The sequence below is a fragment of the Raphanus sativus genome, chromosome 5 (assembly GCF_000801105.2).
Source record: "Raphanus sativus cultivar WK10039 chromosome 5, ASM80110v3, whole genome shotgun sequence".
Classification (NCBI taxonomy): domain Eukaryota; kingdom Viridiplantae; phylum Streptophyta; class Magnoliopsida; order Brassicales; family Brassicaceae; genus Raphanus; species Raphanus sativus.
In genome coordinates, this window is record NC_079515.1 from 38,689,938 (window position 1) to 38,712,702 (window position 22,765).

The 22,765-nt window shown below is 38.0% G+C and overlaps 5 protein-coding genes and 1 long non-coding RNA gene across 6 annotated transcripts; 2 read left to right on the forward strand and 4 right to left on the reverse strand.

Annotated features, from left to right (window-relative positions):
* The first annotated feature begins 1,254 nt into the window (after positions 1-1,254).
* Positions 1,255-6,523, forward strand: LOC108857238 (putative E3 ubiquitin-protein ligase LIN-1). Its single transcript, XM_018631197.2, has 15 exons — positions 1,255-1,974; positions 2,116-2,158; positions 2,243-3,498; positions 3,583-3,724; positions 3,804-4,049; positions 4,134-4,428; positions 4,495-4,613; positions 4,760-4,885; positions 4,971-5,105; positions 5,195-5,317; positions 5,412-5,522; positions 5,605-5,751; positions 5,827-5,952; positions 6,095-6,211; positions 6,299-6,523. Exons 1-15 carry the CDS (start codon positions 1,289-1,291, stop codon positions 6,314-6,316), a joined length of 3,690 nt encoding a protein of 1,229 aa, XP_018486699.1. The 5' UTR covers positions 1,255-1,288; the 3' UTR covers positions 6,317-6,523.
* A 1,288-nt stretch (positions 6,524-7,811) lies between these two features.
* LOC108860279 (uncharacterized) lies at positions 7,812-9,481 on the reverse strand. Its single transcript, XM_018634174.2, has one exon. The coding sequence runs from the start codon at positions 8,878-8,880 to the stop codon at positions 8,005-8,007; it is 876 nt and encodes a 291-aa protein (XP_018489676.1). The 5' UTR covers positions 8,881-9,481; the 3' UTR covers positions 7,812-8,004.
* Positions 9,482-9,615: 134 nt separating this feature from the next.
* LOC108862021 (glyoxysomal fatty acid beta-oxidation multifunctional protein MFP-a) lies at positions 9,616-14,663 on the reverse strand. Its single transcript, XM_018636030.2, has 18 exons — positions 13,803-14,663; positions 13,574-13,645; positions 13,416-13,481; positions 13,283-13,339; positions 13,124-13,191; positions 12,961-13,042; positions 12,644-12,699; positions 12,259-12,561; positions 12,073-12,159; positions 11,764-11,938; positions 11,559-11,680; positions 11,302-11,465; positions 10,964-11,218; positions 10,767-10,888; positions 10,563-10,684; positions 10,332-10,480; positions 10,113-10,251; positions 9,616-9,937 (listed from the first exon to the last, which is right to left on the reverse strand). Exons 1-18 carry the CDS (start codon positions 13,903-13,905, stop codon positions 9,902-9,904), a joined length of 2,178 nt encoding a protein of 725 aa, XP_018491532.2. The 5' UTR covers positions 13,906-14,663; the 3' UTR covers positions 9,616-9,901.
* A 508-nt stretch (positions 14,664-15,171) lies between these two features.
* On the forward strand, positions 15,172-19,568 carry LOC108862022 (lipoamide acyltransferase component of branched-chain alpha-keto acid dehydrogenase complex, mitochondrial). The gene is made up of 6 exons (XM_018636032.2): positions 15,172-15,821; positions 17,803-17,955; positions 18,050-18,175; positions 18,280-18,853; positions 18,923-19,239; positions 19,327-19,568. The coding sequence occupies exons 1-6, from the start codon at positions 15,669-15,671 to the stop codon at positions 19,438-19,440; spliced, it is 1,437 nt and encodes a 478-aa protein (XP_018491534.1). The 5' UTR covers positions 15,172-15,668; the 3' UTR covers positions 19,441-19,568.
* On the reverse strand, positions 16,096-17,727 carry LOC130512317 (uncharacterized). Its single transcript, XR_008945828.1, has 5 exons — positions 17,294-17,727; positions 17,044-17,110; positions 16,621-16,952; positions 16,367-16,491; positions 16,096-16,232 (listed from the first exon to the last, which is right to left on the reverse strand). It is a non-coding gene; the product is annotated as an uncharacterized LOC130512317 (long non-coding RNA).
* Positions 19,569-20,175: 607 nt separating the features above from the next.
* On the reverse strand, positions 20,176-22,506 carry LOC108860813 (probable pectinesterase/pectinesterase inhibitor 23). Its single transcript, XM_018634662.2, has 3 exons — positions 21,703-22,506; positions 21,102-21,512; positions 20,176-20,865 (listed from the first exon to the last, which is right to left on the reverse strand). Exons 1-3 carry the CDS (start codon positions 22,334-22,336, stop codon positions 20,177-20,179), a joined length of 1,734 nt encoding a protein of 577 aa, XP_018490164.2. The 5' UTR covers positions 22,337-22,506; the 3' UTR covers position 20,176.
* Between the last annotated feature and the right edge of the window lie 259 nt (positions 22,507-22,765).

Genomic DNA, 22,765 nt, shown 5'->3' on the forward strand with positions numbered 1-22,765 from the left:
AATTGTTTTCATCTTCTTCGTTTAATCTAGCGTAGTCTTCTCCTCTTCATTATAATATGTTAAACTAGATGAGCTCTACACTTAAAATCACAATTGGTGATTATTTGAGAGGTTCATTTATCTTATATATTACTAAAGATCTCTTTCAACTAGATGTGAAACACTTTGTGTCTAATACGCCCCCTCGAGATGATGGTTCTCTGAACGTTAATCTCGGAATGTTTGGATAAAGATCAATGGGCTAACTTTATGCTAGATCGATGTGGATCGGGTTGGATTGCGTGGATCGGGTTCTGATACCATATTAAGCAAGATGTGTTTCACACTTAAAACCAATTGGTGATTAGTGGAGTAGTCCATCCACCTTATATATTACTAAAGATCTTTTCCAACTATCGATATGGAAAAATTTGTGTCTAATAGTAAAACCCAATCCATATACCATCATTGATCACCATTTACACAACCACACAAAAGACATAGAAAATCAAGAACGAATGTTTTGCATTGCATGATGAGAGGGCAACGAGAGATGAACTCTTGAACATTCTTTATTTTATTTTTTGTACCTCAGCTTCTTCTATTTCCATCATAGCTCCTCGTTCCCCGTGACAGACAATCCTCAAGCTTACTTCCTTTTCATGGGGCCCAACTTTTTTTTCAACCATTTTATCATTTGTTTTATAACCTCAAAGGCCAAAACCAACTAAGATACAAAATGGGTTTTTGACACGATCATCAAATATAGTGTAGGTATAATTTATAGATATACTCGAGTTTGAACATAAAGTAAGAAAAAAGTATAACACATTGTTTTGTCATTTTCTCCACAAACCTTACGGTCCTATGTAAGCTTAAACAAAAGGTCAAAGATATTGTAAACAATAATTTTAAACCCTTTTTGATGGATATTAATATTCATAATGTGGTTGAAATAAAGATCTCTAAACTTAATAATCTCACCAACCGTCCTCTTCCACTACTTATACAAATCATAGCATCCATAACAATACTTTTGAAGCTAACATTATTTTCATAATAAAGCTCTTTCTCTTAGGTTTCCTCCGACACACGCAAGACTTTTGACTTTTTTTACTATGTATCCTTTTGACAGCAAAAGAATACAAACTAGGACCAATCGTTTTCATTCTTTTTTGGAGTTTGGCTTGTTCCTTCACGAGATTACATTGTTCTTACACCTCTGTTCTCTCTCTCTAGTCTCTCTCTCTCATCTTATCCCATAAAACCATCTTAAACTTGTGTGCAACAGACAACAGTGTATCAGCAAATGGCTTACCTTCCACCTTCTCCTCCAAATCTTATCTCCTGTAATGAGAGTTCTGATCTTGAATCCATTCAGGAGATTGTAGTTTCCATCAACGACTACATTCTCAGCGTTATATCAAACCCTGAAGTATGGTTTTCACTTAAGCAGCAATGCATTAGCATGTTAAGCATTGAAGAGGAGAATACACTCTTTGAATTCTCCTCCGAACACTCTGCTCTCTCGAATCTCTATTGGGGAATCCAAAGCATCGAAGCTTCTATTCAACCCGAAACCTCAGAAGAGAAGATGTCTCGCCTCAGAAACTCAGAGAGGATGCTTCAAATGCCTGCGTTGCTTGAAGAACAAGGAACCACCACTTCAGGTGTTCCCAACTCAACCTTGGTTGCTTTCTCTTACTATTACCTCTCCATCGTAAGCTGTCTCCAAGGTGATTCCCTGCAGACCACATTGCATTTTCTCCAGTCAGTTTTGGTCTCACCTGATGTCCTAAGAAATGACATTGCCCCTGAGCTCTGCCAGTGTATTTTCTTCACTCCTGGTGTGTCTAAGTCAGATGAAGAGGTCAGAGATATTGCAAGGAAGTATAAATATAGAGCAACTTATTACCAGGTTATATCATATGGAAAGAGTCATCAACGGTCCAGTGAATGTACAGAGAAGCTGCTTCAAAGGCCAATGAAATATAGGTATGGGTTCCAAGCTTATAATCAAACACACATAAGTCTGTTCTGTAATTCTCTTTTGGTATTTGGTTCCTGAAACAGAGAAAACCTAATTGTAAAAGTCAATAAGTATATGCAGTGTTGCTAACATCTACACATGAACAGGCCAGCGATATATACAGCTAATGAACATTCAGTTACCTGTGAGGTAGGTTCATTAATGACCATACATTTTCTTGGGCGTAAAGTTTAACATTATATATTCTTTAACTTCATGGTCTCCATGTTGAAGTCATTGCAGTACCAGAACCCCCAGAGTGTTGATATGCAAGAGAATGAGCTTAATGACATCTTTAACAAATCCAAAACATCAAGGAAGATTGAAAAATCTGCAAACAACTTCAAAGGTTCCTCATGTTTGGATTGGAACCTGCATGAAGATTACAATCCAGAGGTTGGAAAAGATACAAGAGTCATGAGCCTCAATGACTTCTTGAATGACTCTCAGCCAACCAAAGCATATAATGAAGAGACATTAGCCAACAGATCTCAAAGTTTAATCGGTCATTTTAACCGTTCCATCTTTGACATTCAGGCTCAGCAAGCATATAAAGCTAGGAGTGCCCACATAGAAGATGTCTCTTCTTTGAGGCAACTGGAGTTAGAAGAAGATTCATCCTATGGTTCCATAACTTTTGAAGGAATGAGGAGAAATCTGCAAACCATACAACTAGGAGATGGAGTTCAGACACATTCAAGAAGAGCCCGGAGAATGAGTTTATGGGAGAACCTACAGAGCTTTATAAAGGAAGTTCTAGGGAACGATGATGAGAAGTATCTCTCAGAGGTTACAATGATCTATCAAATTCTCAACGGGAAACAAGGAGTCAAATATAGCATGCTCAAGGATGTCATTCTAGATCAGTTGCTTACAGCTATTTCAAGTTCTGAGGAGAAAACTGTGATTAAAGCGTCAATGACCGCACTTACCAAGATCATATCAGTTAATCGAACAGCTATAGATGAGGTCAAGAAGAAGGGTTTGAATCTAAGCCATTTAGCAAACGCCCTGAAACAGAATGTGCAAGAAGCAGCTATTCTCATCTACCTGATAAAACCATCTCCAACAGAAATAAAAAGTCTTGAGCTGTTACCAGCTCTTGTGGATGTCGTTGCATCCACTTCTTCTTCCTCTTCGTACACATTTAGACCTTCACCTCCTCTCTTGACACCTCCTGCAGCATCACTGATGATAATTGAAGTGCTTGTTACTGCTTTTGATCATGCTACAAACACCATGCACTTGGCTGAGATCAGCTCTCCTTCTGTCCTTGGTGGACTTCTTGATGTTGCAAAAAGTGGAAACTCAGGGGAATTCATCTCCTTGGCCAGAGTTTTAGTCAAGTGCATGAAGTTTGATGGAATCAACAGGAAGTATATCTATCAGCATACTCGAGTGGCTCCTTTTGCGCATCTCCTACAGAGCAAAGACAGAGAAGAAATCTTCATTGCTCTTCAGTTTCTTCATGAGGTCCTGAAGATACCAAGGTATAACATATTCTCAACCAGCAAACTTTTATTTCAGACTATGCTAGTCACACTTTTCATATATAACATACTTGTACTTTTCAGGTCATCAGCTATTAAGATTCTGCAGCAGATAAAGAAAGAAGGAAGTTTTGACATTCAGGATACGTTGCTGCAGTGTATTAAACAGTTGCAGGGAGATCACAGACTCTTTGCAGCAGATATATTGCTTCAGCTGAATGTGCTGGTTAGTTCTAAACATTCCAAATCCATGTCTTGTTTATTACATACCTAAAGTAATAACTTAGTATGGGAATTCTCAACAGGATTCCCCTCCTGAGAGCAAAAAGTTCAGAAACGAGGCCATAAGAGCTCTCCTTGAAGCAGTTACATATAGTGAATGCAAAAATATGCAGCTTTTATCAACATTGATTCTTTCGAATATTGGTGGAACCTATTCATGGAAAGGAGAACCATACACTGCTGCTTGGCTGATGAAAAGAGGTGGTCTAACTTCTATTTCACACATGAATATGATAAGAAACATCAACTGGTCAGATGAATGCTTACAGGTACTTTAAAAAAAAAAAGTTAAAACATCTTAATAGTAACTAACAAGCCAAGCCAAAAAAGACTAAATTCATAAGTTTTTGCAGGATACAGGAATAGATGGATGGTGTTGTAAGATAGCAAGAAGAATTATTGAGACGGGAAAATCCACATTTTGCGGTTTACAAGAAGGTCTGAAGAGCAAAAACAAGAGTGTAGCAAAGGCATGTCTTATAGCCATTGCATGGCTCAGTATAGAGATTTCAAAAGGTCCAAATAGTTTAAAATATTCAGCATGTGAAGTCTTGCTTGAAGAGATATCACAACTTCTACACCCTGGTTTGGAGCTTGAAGAGAGACTTCTTGCTTGTATATGCATCTACAATTTTAGCTCTGGCAAAGGTGAACTTGAAAAGTTTGTATGTGACAATTTATAAGTTTTTATACTGAAGTTTTTTGTGCATTCAGGGATTCACAAACTAATCAATTTCTCGGAAGGAGTTAGGGAGTCTTTAAGACGTCTTTCAAATATGACTTGGATGGCTGATGAATTGCATAAAGCAACATATTATCTATTCAGCAAATCAGTAAGTCTTCTTCAAGTTATTACAATCTCTAGCCATCATTAAAATCACAAGTTAAAGCTATAAATATAATAGAATGATCATATATACTCAAGTGTTAGATGTCAGGTTTTAGAGCTGGACTCATATTTTGAGACCAATTTTTATAGGACCAGAGGATATCTTGTGTTCATACACAAACCATAGAGATGCATCAATCTGGAAGTGGAGCTGTAACAGCCCTCATCTATCACAAAGGCTTGCTCTTTAGTGGATACTCAGATGGTTCAGTCAAGGTATGTGTCACATACTTTAATAAAAAGTGTATACAGAAAGTGAATTGTTTAAAGAAAGGTTACCTAAAGCATGCAAGATTATCAGGTGTGGAATGTGGATGAGAAATTATCATCAACGCTTCTGTGGAACATCAAGGAGCACAAAAGCGCTGTGACATGCTTTTCAGTTTCTGAAACAGGAGAGAGTGTCTTAAGTGGATCTGCAGATAAAACTATCAGGGTATGATATACTGATTCAGCTCACTGTTGAACACTGATTATTATTATTTTCATGTGAAATGTGTGTGTTTATAGCCTTCTCTTATATAGATATGGCAGATAGTTAAAGGAAAGCTGGAATGTGTTGAAGTCATCAAAACAAAAGAATCAATTAGGAGACTAGAAGCATTAGGAAATATGATATTTGTCATAACCAAGGGGCACAAAATGAAGGTTGATAAATCTCTCATTATTACATGAGAATATCAGATAATAATCACCAGCTCCAACTTAAATACTTATAGGCAGCTATAATAACTTTCTGCAGATGATTGATTCATCAAGAACATCACAAAGTATCTTCAAAGGTAAAGGTGTGAAGAGTATGGTAGCATCCCAAGGAAAGATGTATATAGGATGCGTAGATTCAAGCATACAGGTATATATGGCCATATATCTCTTGCCTTTCATTCAAATGATACTGTATTCATAAGACACAAAGTTATAACATAGCTGTTCAGGAATTAATACTCGCAAATAAACGGGAGAAAGAGATAAGAGCACCAACGAGAAGCTGGAGAATCCAAAACAAGCCCATCAGCTCAGTGGTTGTGTACAAAGACATGTTATATAGCTCAAGCACCCATGTTGAGATGTCCAATATAAAGGTAAAATCTACAATATTAGAAGTTGTTACAATGTGATAAACTAAAGAAAAGTGACTTAAACGATATGGCTTACAGGACTTGAGAAGGAGCTATGAGCCACAAATGTCAATATCAGCTGAAAAGGGGTCCAATATAGTAGCCATGGCTGTTGTTGAAGACTTCATCTACTTAAATCGAAGTTCCTCCACAAACACTATTCAGGTAATCTTTGTTCTGTAAAGTTGAAATGCTTCCTAGACCAAAACCAAATAAAATGAAACTGTTTTTAGCTTAATTATACATGTGGGATCATCACAATTTATAGTAATATTAAAGTAAGTGCATATGGTTCTTGGAAAACAAGGTTTGGTTGAGAAGGACACAACAGAAAGTGGGAAGGTTATCAGCAGGAAGCAAGATAACAAGCCTCCTTACTGGTAATGACATTGTTTTTTGCGGTACAGAAGCTGGAGTAATCAAGGTAAACAATACAGACAAGCTCTGGCATAATAGTTTTCAGATGGTTAATCTTATAGAACCAATACTAACTCTTGACGACAAAAAACAGGGGTGGGTTCCGTTATAGCACAAAAGACAAAGATATGAGACAAACGTTACATTTTCAACAATCAGCTCAAAGTTATGAGTAAATAGGTACACAGCTATAAAATAGTGTGAAATGAATAAGCTTATATATTGTGATATTTGTACATGTACATGTATTACATATATGTATGGATTGAAGAAGATATACTGAAGATAAAATCGATGACCCTGAAGTCAGGTTTACTCATAGATATGTGCATCAAGCATGCTTGCTCTATTCTAACCTATAGAACCGAAGCTGTTAGTCAATGTTCAGAACTTAGAGCACCCATTGGGGGTTCTTATCAAAAGTTTCATAATATACATATATGTGTATGTACATGTATATTAAGAAACTTTTGATAAGAACCCCCTTCTACACACATTAAAATGGCGGAAAAGCAATAGGAAAGAAACATTGCCTCAACACTGTCATCAGATCAGTGCAATAACATTTTTACTTTAGTAACAAAAGAGAAAACAACTCTGAGCTAAAAGTTATATTGTGAAATGACATGGGTCCCTACTACATTTTGATGTAAAAAAGATGCTCTGTAAATATATCACAACGGAAAATTGATCGTATTCAGATGATCACGTAATAATTATATGAACAGGGTTAAGTCAGAAGGCAGCCTTTTCTCCCTTCTGTCTCTTTGCAGAATTGTTCGTCTTTATTTTCATCTCAGGGACCCCTCTTGATGTCCTTGTCTCGACCTTCTCTTCCACATATTATATCAATCTGAATTTATTAATCTTATCATAACACTGCTGTTATGTCTGAAAATTTTCAACACATTAATTATATCATCTTATTATCAAATGTGAATCTATTAAATTATAAAGAGGGCCTCTCATAACAGTTTTCTTTTTTTTGTTGACATTCCTAACAGTTATGTGATGTCTTGATCGAACAGACATTTCAATGTCTTCCTCCCTGTTACAAATTTGTGGTTTTTGGTCGGACAGCAAACTCAATATGTTGGCTTTGCATTTATTGTGATGTTACGTATAGATTAGCTGGTTGGTGATCTAAAACCAAATTGATCTTGAGGATAATGATGATAATAGTTTTGAAGATGTTGTTGACTTCTTGTAGTTGCATGTCTTACTTAAATTTTTGGGGCTCCAATAAAAGAAAGAAGATAAAACTATTGACTTATTGAATGTTGGAATCATAATGCATGTGGAAAGGCATGTGCCTTCGGATTCCCACTCATTTTATACTTAAAACCCTAAGTTCTGTTGACTGCTTTTTTCAAGTGGAGATTGTTAGTATTATAATAGCACTACTACTATAGTAACAACACCTCTGGTTTAAGTGACAACTATTTTGATAAATGATAACAATCCATTGATAAGAAGATTATCATAAGAACAAGACAAAGCAGCAAGTGATCCTAAGCTCATTCTCCTAAAGGTTCCAAGCTTTTATGATGATGAACAACATCTAGATAATAGGCCAAACATAGAAATGGAAAAGATAAATAATGTGACATTACATTACTAATTGTAGACAAAATATCAAACCGATGTCCAAAGAACAAAAGAACAGCCTAACTAATAAACACATGAATGAAACATGATATAGATATTGAAAGTACTAATAATGCATCTGTTTTAGCTTTTCATAGTAACCAATGAAGGAAAAGAATCCGAGTTTGGAGATGTTTTCTTGTCAGTTGAAGGCTATGTACTAGTACGTCCTCTATGAGTAGTCTTGGCTCTCATTGGACTTGCCCATCCCCATGCGCTTCTATTCCCCATCTTATGATGATGATGAACAACTGTTGATGATGCTGATGTTGAAGTTGATGCTGATGGTGTCATAATCATAAACCCGCCAAAGATACCACCACATTTCACCGTTTCACTCATCGCATCACCTGCTTCATCACCACTATTACAACTGACCTTTGTGGAATATTCTCTCTGTGACTCAATCCTTCTCAAGGCACAATCTCCAAACCCATTAGAGATCCTATCGCTAGAGAAGCTTCTGTTTCCACACCCAACAGATCTTGATCTCAACACTTTCCTCCCAAAAGAAGATCCACCACCACTACCAACACTGTTTGTTGGCGTTGCTGCAACCACTTTGTCACTAGAGCTCCTCTCATCCTCTTCCTTAACTATCACATCAATGCCTCCACCAACGACCTGGTTTGATGTCTCTGTTGTCTGGTGCTTCCCGTTATCGATCTTGTTTCTTGGTCTCGAAGAATGGCTAACGTTGTTGGCCTTTTTGGTGGTGGAGGCAACTTGGTGTTGTTTGGAAGAGTAGAGATGAAGAAAAGACCAGAACCCACTTCGTTTCCGCTGGCTGAAACTCTCTCCGTAAGAAGCAGCCATTGATTTGCTTCTCTTGTAGACAAGATTAGCCGAAGAAGACGAAGAGGAGGAAGAAGAAGGGACGTGGTTAGGTTTAGAGAGAGGGAAAGAGGAAGTGACGAGCTTACCGAGTTTGTCTTGGAGACACAATGCACATATCCCACCAGGGTTCTTTGTATAAGGATGTGTTATGCATTGCATACCTTCGCCCATATCTTGATCTTTGAGGTTCATTATTACAAAAAGATTAACACAAGAAAGCAGAAACAAGCAAAACCAAAACCGTTGAGTCCTCTCTCTCTCTCTCTCTCTCTCTCAGCTCCTCTGTAATGAAGCAGAGTTTGTAGAGAAATAGAAAAGCGTGGAGTTCCTTGGTGCACGTGAGAGCTCTGTTATCATGTTGGATGGACGTCGACATGCCTCATCATTGAGACTTAAGATCAACTGGTTACTTAATTAATTTCAAGCCATCAATAAAACTGATGGTTGACAAGAAGGCAAAAATACATTTACTATGCATATACCCTAGTTGTTTCCCATGTTAGTTCTTTTTATAAGTCCAGACCCCATGTTACTGTATTAAATATCACTCATCTTGTAGTTTTGTTAATTAGGAAATTCACCGGCTTCTTCCTCTGTTTGATAGGAGCCAACCAAGCAAAACAAAATCGTTTATTTATTCATGACATCTCCATTTTATTACACTTATAAAATTGTATAAAACAATGAAATGTTAAATCGTACCCACCTAGCTATATGTTAGAGTATCATCCATAGGGTGGTAGTACGATTCAAATTATCATCAGATTATCATATGTAATACTATCCAAAATCTGAGGTATAAGAAACCGAGTTACAAACTGTAACCACACTCACTGATCATCAGATCCAAGCAATTTTTTTAGAAAAAATTTAACCTTCCTATAACAGAATTTTAAAAAAAAAAAGAGTATTGAAGAGCCATGAAAATCATCAACAAATCACAGAACTTATTACTCCATAAAGCTTTATAACAAATGTATCCGACAGGCTTTGTATGACAAAGCATTATATATGAGTAACATCACAAAAAAAAAAAACAAATCTTATTGCTATTCGAACTTACTTTCTACTTTATTCATCTGCCTGAGATGAGACTTTATTTTAAAAAAGTTCCTGAGGCCAAAGATCCCAACTTCCTGGCAAGTAAATGTGGACATAAAGAAAAAACAGTGGATGCAGCAACAAAGAAAAGTTCCTCGTTGAAACGTTGACCTTATAACCGCGACCTGCCTTGTTCCAAGGGAGCGCTCTGCAACACAGATGGAGGAATAATCAATAATCTGAGTTACAACTGAGCTAAACTAGACATTATTAGAGAACAGTCATGTAGTATGTTGATTTGACTAACTAATAGTCATGAAATATAAGCCAAGCTCAAGTAACAAAACTGAAAGGTACAAGCCAGAGGAGAAAGAAATACTCACCAGAGGAGCTCCTTTAGATCCCCTTTCAGCCAAGAAAGCACAAGGCTTGAAGAATTCACCATAAGTCTTGGACCACTCCTCTAGCTTTGAGTAAATGTATTTCGATCCAATGGAATCAGCCCAGAACATGATTCCACCTCTGTTCACAAAAGATATGATTAAATCAACAATGAACAAAAGAGAATTTTACAAAGATTTTGTTTGATGACAGAAACTGACCTGTAAGGTGGGAAACCCATTCCAAATATGCCAGCAATGTCAAGGTCTGCTGCCTTGACAGCAATACCTTCCGCAAAAACTCTACACGCCTCGTTCACTACCGGGAAAAACGTCATTTCAATAATTTCCTTCTCCGACAGTTTCTCCAACTGCACCGCCACAGTAAAAACAGTGAGTTCCTTTCAAATGCAAAATGAAAAATCTTTGCTTGATTTTTGGACAGTGAGATACCTTCGGATCAAGCTCTGCTCCTGATACGCTCCTTGCCTTCTCGATATATTTCTTTAATTCAGGGTCAGGTTTAGCCTTGCGCTTATCATCATAAAGATAGAATCCTTTACGAGTGGCTTCACCTGAAATCAACAGCAAGTTCACAAGATTTAGAAGAATGTTAAATCAATACAACACTGTCTAGCTGTCCTCTCTGATATATACCAGCTCTCTTGTCCTCTTGCATGAGTGGGATAATCATTGATTTGTATGTCCGCTCTGTGAAGTTCTCGATGAATTGTGTTGCGGTTGCGATCGCAACACCGAATCCAACCAGGTCGCACAATCTATTCGTCCAGTAACAAAGGTACAGTTAAAAAAACATGTACGCGATTGACATAGATCTTTACAATGCGATATACCTGAAGGGACCCATTGGCATTCCAAACTTGCTGACTGCTTTGTCGATGAGATATGGATCTGCTCCATGCTCAACAAGGAACATAGCTGCCTGTGTGTATGGGAAGAACATCCTGTTAACTGCAAACCCTGTGCAGTTTCCAACCACAACTGGTGTTTTCCTAATCTTCTTCCCAACATCTAACAGGTCAACAATTACTTGGGCAGAGGTATGATTGGTCCGAACTATTTCAAGTAGTGGCATGACATGTGCTGGACTGCATCAGGAAAATGAATAAACATGATACATGTAGAGCGAGCAAAGGATACGTAATCCAACCCGCAAAGGATAAGTAATCACCTGAAAAAATGTGCTCCGATAATCCGATCCTGGGACTTGGTCCGCTCCCCAATTTTGTTCAGATCAATGGTAGATGTGTTGCTAGCAAGAATACAATGTTGAGGACAGTACTTCTCGAGATCAGCAAAAATTTGCTGCTTCAGAGATATATTCTCAATGACAGCCTGTTCAAGCCACCAAAATGACATCAACCAAAGTAAACTTACTTAGCAGCTATAGATGAAAAAAAAACTCAGCCTCATTATGCTAATTATTACCTCGATGACCATGTCCACGTCCCTAAAGCTTTCATAATCAAGAGAACCCTTAAGGAGAGACATGGTTTTCTCAAACTTCTCCTTAGACATCTTTCCTTTCTTTACACGACTCTGAAGATTAGCTGATTAAACCACTGAAATTAGTCAGTTCAAGCTTTTACAATTCGATAGTAAGCAATTCATAGAAATTCAAACCCATCCCTACCTTTGACCCTGCCAATTCCAGCCTCCAAGAACTTCTCATTAACCTCCTTGAGAATCACTGGATAGTTACTGAGGATCAATGCAGTGGCTATTCCAGATCCCATTAACCCGCCTCCAATTATGGCTACCTTATTAATCTTCCTTGGAACCAACCCACGATCAGTAACTCCAGGAACCTATCCATAATATAGATTGGAAGGGCTCAATAATAGAGGGTAAGCTTTCATGCTAATAGTTAAGATTTTGTAAGAAAAAAGAATAGTGGTGGTACACAAGTCTAAATGACATGACTAAATAAAGACTAGAATACCTTTGTAGTTCCTCGCTGAGAAAAGAAGACATGTATCAAGCCTTTGGTGGTATCCAGGTTTATCACTTCTGAGCCGACTTGAGCCTCCTATGAGTGACAATGTAATGTAATTTTGTTAAGGGTCACTACTCTCAGGGGAAACGATAAAGAACATATAACGCAGTAACAGCAAGATAATAATATAACCTTTTCTAAACCAGCCCTCGGACCAGAAACAATACCAACTTCAACAGCCTCAAGGCACATTAAGGGGTGTTTCATGTTGGGGGCTTGCTTGCGAGTCTGATCCTTGGCAAATTTCAGTATCTCCCTTGCCTCTCCAAGAGGAGGTAACTTGTCAGTCTTTAGAACACTAGAAACCCATGGTTTTCTCCTCTCGGCAATGTCAAGGGCCCAGCGACGAGCAGCGTTTAGCAACTCCGCAGGTGGCACGACAGCATCAATAAGACCCAATGAATGACCTTCTTCAGCTTTAACCGGCTTAGATGTCTACATGTTTCAACAAATGAAATGCCGTTAGATTTCAACCAAGGCAGACTAACCGTACCATAAGAATAAGGTACTGACGTACCAAGATCATCTCAAGGGCTTTTGTGAGACCAACAAGACGTGGAAGACGCTGTGTTCCTGTATCAATACAAAGAAGCACAATTAGGAAAGTAAAAAAAAAACGAAAAGTGACTTGATTCATTCAACACAAACATCAATCACATATCCCCGTCCCATAGTCCACTTTGCATAAAAAATGCTTTGACTTGTTATGCCACGAGTTTTAAAACATACGATTGTCCATAGGAACCAAGATTCTAGCTCATATATAATCAAAACTCGTATGCCTTTGACTGGCAAGCATTATAGATTTGACATTCAACAAAGCTGATTATGTACCTCCAAACCCAGGAATAACACCTAGTTGCAGCTCGGGCAGACCTAGTTGTGCACCAGGAGCTGATATCCTAGCATGGCAAGCCTGAAAAGAAAAAAACAATACAACTGTATCAACATCCATCCAATAAAAAATGCTCGTCAGTTTAAAGCATAGAAACTCTACCATGGAAAGCTCTAACCCTCCTCCCAAGGCAAGCCCATCAATAGCAGCGACAGACGGTTTCCTTGCAGCTGAAATCAAAAGAAAGAAATCAAATCCCTCAGAAACACATCAACAGAACCATAACATAAACCAATTAAGCCGGTAAGTTAGAAAAGTAACCTTCAAGCAAATCGGTTAGGATATCAATCGATATGTATCCAACCTTTGGCTCTTTCACTGAGATAAATCAAACATACATTACTAAAAACATCAATACACTCAACAAAGAAACCAAGACAGTGTGAAAACATACTAGTCCCTTTCTGAATTTCACCAAATCCAGATATATCAAATCCACCAGAGAACTTCCCCTTAGCACCTACAGTTACAAAAAAAAAAACACAAAAGCTTTGCATAAACGTTCTGTTTCTCGCCGACTTGTGAGAGAGGATGATGATTATCCAGACGTACCAGTAACAACAATAGCTTTAACATCGTTCCTGCTCAAGGCCTCCTCGTAATTACTCTTGAGGCTGTATAGCACTGTACACAAAAACAGAGTATCCAATACGAGATCATAAGCTATTCCGCTAAAACTAAGAGAGTCTGAGATCAAACCAATCGTAACCCCAATTTTCACATGATTCAGAATCAAACGGTGAGATTGAGAACAAATCCGAGAAGGTAAAAAGCTGTGTACCGTCGAATGATAGCGAGTTGACGGGAGGATTGATGAGTGTTATGACGGCAACGCCATCGGCTCCAACTTCCATCGTCGTCTTCCCTTTCGTTCCCGAAGCCATTTGTTTTGTTTGTTTCTTCTCTACACGATCGATCTCTTCTTTTGGTGAGATTGCGACTCGGAGCTCAGAATTTAAGGAGAGACGTGAAAAGTAAAATGATATAAATAGAAAGACGATAACGTGTGAGATAATTGGCACACTCCTCAACGTAACGGTGGTGATTTGATAATGTTTTCGATAAATTGATTTGTTTCTTCTTCTTATACTACCCTACCATAGTTCTTTTTACAGGGATAGGCAAAAAAACCAATCAAATCAAAACAAACAAAATCGATTTACCGAACTCAAATCTATCCAAACCAAATCAAATTCTATGATAAAACCATTTGGTTCGAGATTTTATCAATCCAAATAGTTCGATTTAGTTTAGTTTTAAACCGAACCAAACCAAAAATCAAAATATTTTGAATTTAATTAATTAAATATATTAATAATATTATAATTTAATTAATTCAACCATTTAACCTAAACAACTAAACAAAAATTTATACTATTTATTTCTAAAGAAAATAAAATAAATATAACTAAAAATAAAATAAAAGAATATGAATCTTATACATTAACATTAAAACGGAAAATAATTAAATATGAAGAAAGTAATGATTCAGTGTTTAATGATGATTTGTTTATGTTTTTTATAAATTATATTTTTGTAAAAAAATTAGAAAAAACTAAAAAAAATAAACTCGATTGAACCGAACAAATACAAACAAAACCAAACTAAACTGAATCAAACCATACCGAACAAAACATACACTAAACCAAAATAAAACTGAACCAAATACAAATCAAATCAAACTAATTTGGATTAACCAAGGTTTTCATAGATCCAAAAAAACAAACCAAACCAATAATTGAACTAAAATGCCCACCCTACCTTTTTATTTTCTTCTGGATATTTAGTTATTTACATGTATCTTTCGTTAATCTTTTTTACAACTTTCATGTTCCTACTGTCTATTTCTGGAAATGAGACAAATGTCATAACTGTGTTCAAAAAAAAAGAAAGACAAATGTCATAACTAAGCCCGGACCTAAGAGCCCAATAAACTAGAGGTTTACAAGATGCTTTGAATCACTGATGCTGTTGGATTCAGATTGGTGGGCCTACACTCGTTGTAATTGTAAGTCATAGCCAACAACTAAACTATACTGATTGCACCACTTCACCTGTCATCTACAACCACCAGATCGGCCTTTTAATAGAGTAGATGATCTTTGATCAAAAAAAAAAATAGAGTAGATGATCATCTGGTAATTGAGTTCAAATTAGGTGAGAGACTCAAGAAGACATGCGTGTACCTTTGATCCTCCTTTAAAAGTTCCGTGCGCTGATTTTTTACTGACGTGGCATTAGACGAACTAATCAGATAAAGCCCGACAAGCGAACAGTCACTTGGTGATGGGTGTCATGACTCAGGACACATGTGTACCGTTGATCCTCCTTTAAAAAGCTCTCAAGTATTTCTGACGTGGCATATATAAACTAATCAGACATTATCTTCTTCTCTTTTTTTTGTTTGTCTGTTATCGGCACTAATCCATTAGTTTATATCTAATCAGCACGTTGGGAAAAAGAAAAAAATCTAATCAGCACCACTTACCTTCTTTAATCAGATTAGGACTTAAAGTCTGAAACACTATAACTAACACACTACTTAAAATTAGAACCTAAAAAAGGGGAATCTTATTCATCTTGCTTGTTTCTTCATCTGATTCTCCTCTCTATACTCTTTTGACCAGAAGACAAACCGTGATCCACGATGATCGCGCGGCGGATCTGGCGGAACCATCAGTTTCTCCGCCCATTCAGCTCGTCTTCTTCTGTTTGCGCTCCGCCTATTCGGGTTCCGGAGTATCGTTCTCAGTCGTTCTCCTCTCCGACGTCGCGCCCATTCCTTGCTCCTTCCCTCTCCGTAAGCTTCTTCAAACTTTGTTTAATGTTTTTTTTTTTGTTTTTTTCGTGTAAGAAGATTTGAAACGTGTAATTGTTTTGGATCCACTCTGAGATCAGTTTCCGACAAAGATCTTCGAGGAAAAATTAATCATTAACTCGTTTGCTAAGAGCATCCACAATGGTGGATTCCATTGTGGAGTCCTTAGGGGCTAATTTAGTTTTTTTTTTTTTTTGAATAGGTAAGAATTCTTAGCAAAATAAGCAGTCCAATGGTGGATTCATTTTAGGAGTCCTTAGGAGAATTTTTTTTTTTGGGTTAAAATTCACATCTCAAATACATTACATTGATCTGAGAAAAAACAATGCATTACTCTCGAATCAACTTATACGCTTTCTGGTTGAACACAGTCTTCTCACTAACTTGGATAACCTACAGTAACAAAGCCAAAGAGAAATTTACTACTAGCCAAGTTAAACAAAGAAGGGACTATGTATAAAAATAAACTAAGAACAGTTATCAAACAAAATTAAGCAACGCAAAATCCGTAGAACACTGCTGCTTACCTTGTTATCATCAAGGGAATACCATATGCCACTTGAAGTGCGAACAAAGCAGTAGTAGTGACCAGAATCAATACTCCACCATAATGAACTAACACACCATATAGAGTGTACTTCAAATTACCTTCCTGTTCAACACAAGTACTGTAAATGTTAATAGAGGAAATGATGAAGCTCAAGGATTAAAAAGATACATGAACAAGGATATCTAAACAACTCCAACGTAATATACAGAGCACAAGAGTAAGTCTACTTACATATGGACCACTGACGTATTCATGCTTTCAACTACCATACTACAACAATCTAAATCATCAACAAAAGCCTCAACACGACAACCAAAACACCATTCAAGTCTACCAAACATTTTGTGATGCAATCATCATTGCTCTCATTCAACTCCTTGATCCAGCCATGACTTCTCCGCAAAGAGCTTCGTAGCAACCATATTATCCGGGGAAAGAAACGTTGTTACGAGCAGACGACAGCACGGATCTTCCATGTGCGAGCAGGACGGCTTCCCCAACAGCAACGGTGGTCGATGTGATCAATGCGCAGCTCTCTTATCTCAATCTCATCAAGCACCTGCCTGAAAGAAGTGCAGATAATTTCAACATATATATGATCGAAAGTAGAAATCTTTGCATCCTAACAAGAGCAATGATATTGAAAGTACGAACCTTTTGTCAGTGGGCTTACCTTTGAAGCTCATGACCTGCTGTGCACTCGGGTAGCCAATAGCTTCCGCTGTGAAACGCCAAACAAGAAAGTCAGAGTCTTGGAATATATAGAACGATAAACAGAGCAAAGGATCATCAAAAAGGATGAAACTTTCACATTTTAAAGGATCAAAGTCAACGGCTAGAGGAAGTAGCGTGTGTAGTCGATCACTTTAAGAATCAGGATATATAGAACGGAGACGAGACTTACGAGTGGGTAACGAGACGGGGGTGGTTAACACGGGAGGATAGAGAGGAGGAGGATCAGAAACAGGGGAAGCGGAACGGACTTCTTCAACGGTGACGCCAGCTCTAGGAAAGAAACATTGTTACGACGGATTGATATCTATCAGATTGCAAATCAGGATGATGGAGAAGAAGACTCACCGAACTTCATGATTCAGATACCAGAACTTCAATCTACACTTTCCTGAGAAAATTAACAGAGCGGAGAAGACAAGAGAGAGATAGCGGAGAAGACGAGAGAGAGATAGAGAGCCAATGACAACATGCCACGTCTATAAGGATTGAGTCCTTAAATGCCTTATTTACGGACCAATCCTTACCTACAGTAACTCTTTTAATATTATTCAATTCATTTTGACATATGATTGAACGCTAAGGACTCGTTATCATACCCCATTGCAGGTGGTCTAAGACTTGCAAAGTGGGAACCGTTACCAAGTTTGTTATATATTTTTTTTTCGTAATCTGTGGCAGTTGATGAAATGGTGTGGAGGAAGTAGAAGCTGGTATTCGAACGAAGCCATGTCCATAGATTCAAATGCGAGAGGAGGGTTCCTTGATGTGCCACTTGCACAAACTGGGGAAGGTATTGCTGAATGTGAGCTTCTCAAGTGGTTTGTCAAAGAGGTCTGTTTTATTTTATTTTATTATGCTAAAAGATTCAAATCCTTTTTGGTTTTTTAGTTTTTAAATAAGCCCCCATTTTTGCTGTTTGGTTTAGGGAGATCCTGTGGAAGAGTTTCAGCCGCTCTGTGAAGTTCAGAGCGATAAAGCTACCATTGAGATAACTAGTCGTTTTAAAGGGAAAGTAGCTCTCATTTCACATTCTCCTGGTGACATTATCAAGGTTAGATGAGGAGTCTACAAGTCTATATGCTTAAGCATATCATTCAGAAATTTTAAGTCTTTTGTGTTATATATATATATGTCCTGAAACCTATTTGATGCAAGGTTGGAGAGACTCTGGTTAAGCTGGCCGTAGAAGACGCCAACGATGCTCCTCTTCAAGTATCATCTGACACTCCAGGAAATGTAGAACCGAGCGGTTCAAAGCCAAAACTAGACAGTCTTGTTGGAGCTCTGTCAACGCCTGCTGTTCGTAACCTTGCAAAAGACCTTGGCATAGACATCAACCTCGTGATTGGAAGTGGTAAAGACGGGAGGGTTTTGAAAGAAGATGTTCTTCAATTCAGTGGCCAGAAAGAAAATGTAACAGCAGGAGACTCGGTTTCCACTACTATAGCGAGTAACTTTGAAGATCAAATAGTTCCTCTCAGGGGATTCAACAGAGCTATGGTCAAGACAATGACTATGGCTACAAAAGTACCACATTTTCATTTCGTTGAAGAGATAAACTGCGACGCCCTTGTGAAGCTCAAACACTTCTTCAAAGAGAACAACACAGATTCCACCGTCAAACACACGTTCCTTCCCACTTTAATCAAGTCACTCTCAATGGCTCTAACCAAATACCCCTTCGTGAATGGTTGCTTCAACGAGGAATCGTTAGAGATCATCCTTAAAGGTATCTCATCCTTTGGTTTATTATCTTTTAGCTTGTAGATTTATATATTGATTCTTTGGTTTATCTCAGGTTCACACAACATTGGAGTTGCAATGGCTACTGAACATGGTCTTGTAGTTCCGAACATAAAGAACGTTCAGTCACTCTCTTTACTAGAGATAACCAAAGAGCTGTTACGGTTACAACATTTGGCGACAAACAACAAGCTTAGCCCTGAGGATGTAACCGGTGGGACCATAACTCTGAGTAACATTGGAGCAATCGGTGGGAAGTTTGGTTCCCCTCTTCTGAACTTACCTGAAGTTGCCATCATCGCTCTTGGAAGAATCGAGAAAGTTCCAAAGTTTAAAGAAGACGGGTCCGTTTATCCTGCGTCGACAATGATGGTAAGAACTTGGATCATTTCTTAAGTTCAGAGATTCTTGTTAGTACTACCAAAGCTTGATCAAGAACTATGTTTTTTTTGGTATTAGGTTAACATCGCTGCGGATCATAGAGTTCTGGATGGAGCAACGGTGGCTCGGTTTTGTTGCCAGTGGAAAGAGTATATTGAGAAACCGGAGTTGCTAATGCTTCAGATGAGATAAAGAACAGAACAAAGAAGATTCATGTTTCTCTGTAAAAGTCTCTTTTTAGTTAATCCTGTAAAAGAGAGAACCTGAATTGTATGAATCATCCTAAAATGTTCGAATAAGATAACGTTTAATGTCTGAACTGCATACTGGTCTCTATCCAAAATTTTATTGATCAAAATAAAATATAAATAGTGAATATTCATTAAAATGAAACAAATTATAGATGTCAAAAATTTTAAAGATATGCATCCACTGTGATCTGTTGTTAAAAAAAATACATCCACTGTGATCAGACATATATATCAAATTATATATAAACTATATAAATATGATAAACATTTTAAATTTCATAATATTTTTAGCCACTAAACTAATTGTATTGTTATTAAAATTTTAAGATAAATAACGTTTTATTAACACAGTAAAATATTACTGCTTCACTATTTTTGTTTAAAAATTTGTAATTTATAAAAAAAACGCAATTAAAGTTTGCAAGATATATAGACACCATGTATTCCAATAATGGTATAACAAATATGAATCATAAAAAGTTTAATCTAGACAAAACAGAACTGACCTACCTAAGTATCATCATATACTATTTAATTATTTCTATTCACTAACCAGTTCAACTTAGTTACATCACTATCTTTTTTTTTTTGACCAACGGTTACATCACTATCTATAACACACATTCAGAAGAAAAACACATTTAAAAATGAAACTACGTACAAACTGTAATAATCTCCTACAAGTTGGCAATGTACGGAACTTGGGTCTGAGGGATCCACGAATCACCACCTAAGAACCTACCCCCAGTGTACAACTGAGCCTCTTGATCCGTTATATTCTTGACGCCAGGCCATTTAACTCTAAGGCTATCATTCGCTCCAAACCCAGCACTCATATACTCAGCGAAGTACAGCGTCTTCAACGCAAAGTCGCCCTTCCACCGAAGCCACCCGTCCGGATCGATCACGTCATCCAGCGCCGACATCAGCATGATCGTCCTCGAGAACCGTTTCCACGGCCTCCCTAGGAACGACTTCTTCGCGGGTCTCATCGCCATGTACTCCTCGTCTCCCGTGAAGTGGCAGTTCTGGAACACCAGTCCCGTGGACTCGTGTCTGTCGCTGCGTCCCTGAGCGGCCACGACGCACGTCTGGCCTTTCTTGGGTTTCCTGAAGACGATCACGGAGTTCTGGAGGATGCACTTGGCGTCGCCGAAGACGAAATCTATGGTCCCCGTGACGGTGCAGTCGCGGTAGAACTGGCGTTGGGAGTGGACGAATAGAGTGTCTTGGTAACCATCAAATTTGCACTCGTAGAACACGGCGTAGTCCGCTGAAACTCTCAACGCCACCGCCTGTCGTCCGTCTGGTCCTGCCGTGTTCTCAATCCCGATGGCCTTTGCTGTAAAGTGCTCCCCCTCGATTGCTGCCACAAGACACACGGAGTTTAGAAAGGTTCTCTAACGTTAAGCATCTCTTTTTAAAAAATCATATTTTAGGTATCTAAACTATATTTTAGATATTCTATTACGCATTTTGGATTTTGTATTTTGGATTCTAGAGATTAGAAATAATTCGGATATTTATGTACATATGTTTGGTTTCGCTCGTTTTAATATAAGGTTAAAATGCGCAGGGCTATGTGAAAAGATTGAGACTCACTGACTGTGGCTGTTAGGAAAGTCTTGACTCTTCCGATGCCGAAGTTGAGGCTGCTGGTGATTACGGTCAAGTTTTGTCCATCACCTATCAAAGTGACGTAAGGCATTTTCTTAGTGATCTTTACTTGCTCCTTGTATATACCCGTTTTGATGTAGATGATGAATGGACTGTTGTCTTTGGGAACAAAGTTTAGAGCCTCGGCGATGGTCTTGTACTGTCCACTTCCGTCTTGAGCCACCACCGCATCAGTTCTCGATGGTGGTGGTGGTGGTGGTGGTTGTGGTTGTAATTCTATTATTGTTGGTGCTTCTTCTTCCATGAGCTTCCGTACCTCTGGTCTAACCCATGTTGGGATACCATCTTCTGTAGACAAAAGCTTTCTGGCGTATTTCGAAAGAGCTTTTGTTAGTCCTGTTTATCATTAAGACTTGCATCACATATTGATTGATTCATATGTATACATTGGAGAACAAAGATATTTAATAAGATTTTTAATATTTTTAAATAAATAATTTAGAGGCATGTGTCTTGAAATAAATTGTTTCTAAAAAAAATTTCAAAGCTGTGTCGGCCCTGACTAGAGATTGTATTTGGTAGATACCTGTGGTGTTGGAATTTGGGAGAATGGTGGAAAGTTCAGTAACCATGGCGAGGCTATTGCTGGTAAGCTTTTTTGATGGTTTGAAGATCTTGCGCATGTCAACCATAAGAGTATTAGACTTAATCTCCTTGAAGGAATCTATACAGGTTTGCTGGAAAGCAATGGAGCCACTTAGCCAAACCCGAAGATCCTCAACAAAGCCTACAATTTGAGTAGCTGAGAACCCACGGTTAACACATTTTTTAAGATCATCAATAGCGTCAAACATTAGCTTCTCACAGAGCTCAAAAGCATCTTTTGCTTCTGGGTCTTCATCAGTCTTGGGTTTAACATCTATAGAGGCTTTCTTGAGGCCCTGGTTGATGGATTCGATTGTGACGTTGATGGCAAGCTTTATTAGTTCGAGAGGCTCTGTGGAGTTGGGAGAAGCGTCCATTATTTTTTTGAGGCATATCTCTTTGTAGTCAGTAGGTGCACAAATTGCTTTAACGGCTTTGGTGGTTTGCCTGATCTGATTTTCATTGGGTGAGTTTTTAGATGTTATGACAGCTACCGAGACAACCATGATCAATAGCACAGCCGAGACACTACCAGCGACGAGGCATTTCCGTTTCTTGTCCTCATCCAAAGACATTTCTTTGTGGTTTCCTTTATACGCAAAACTCAAAAGACCGAAAGAGATAACTTTTTCTTCTAACTTTCCTAATGCGTTTTGTACATGTTAGAAATGGAGCAGACGGGGCCTGCAACTGTGGCTATAAGGCCCCTTCTAGCTATGGTTTTTTTTAGGTTTTGATGTTTAAATTTTACAAAGGTTTGAACAAATGCCTAGAAAGACCTTGATGAGAGGGTTCATATAGACATGAGTTGCATTGCTATTTTTAGGGTTTAAGCAAAGAATATGAGAGGCTATGTCACATTTTCTGTTGTTTCCACAAGTTTGTGTATTCTCTCCTTTCAAAACGTTCGGTTGCCCAGCTTTTATGATAAACCTATGAATAGAAGTATGGTTTTGAGGCATGGATGTGTGTGGGATAAAGTGAAATTACATGTTAAATGTGAT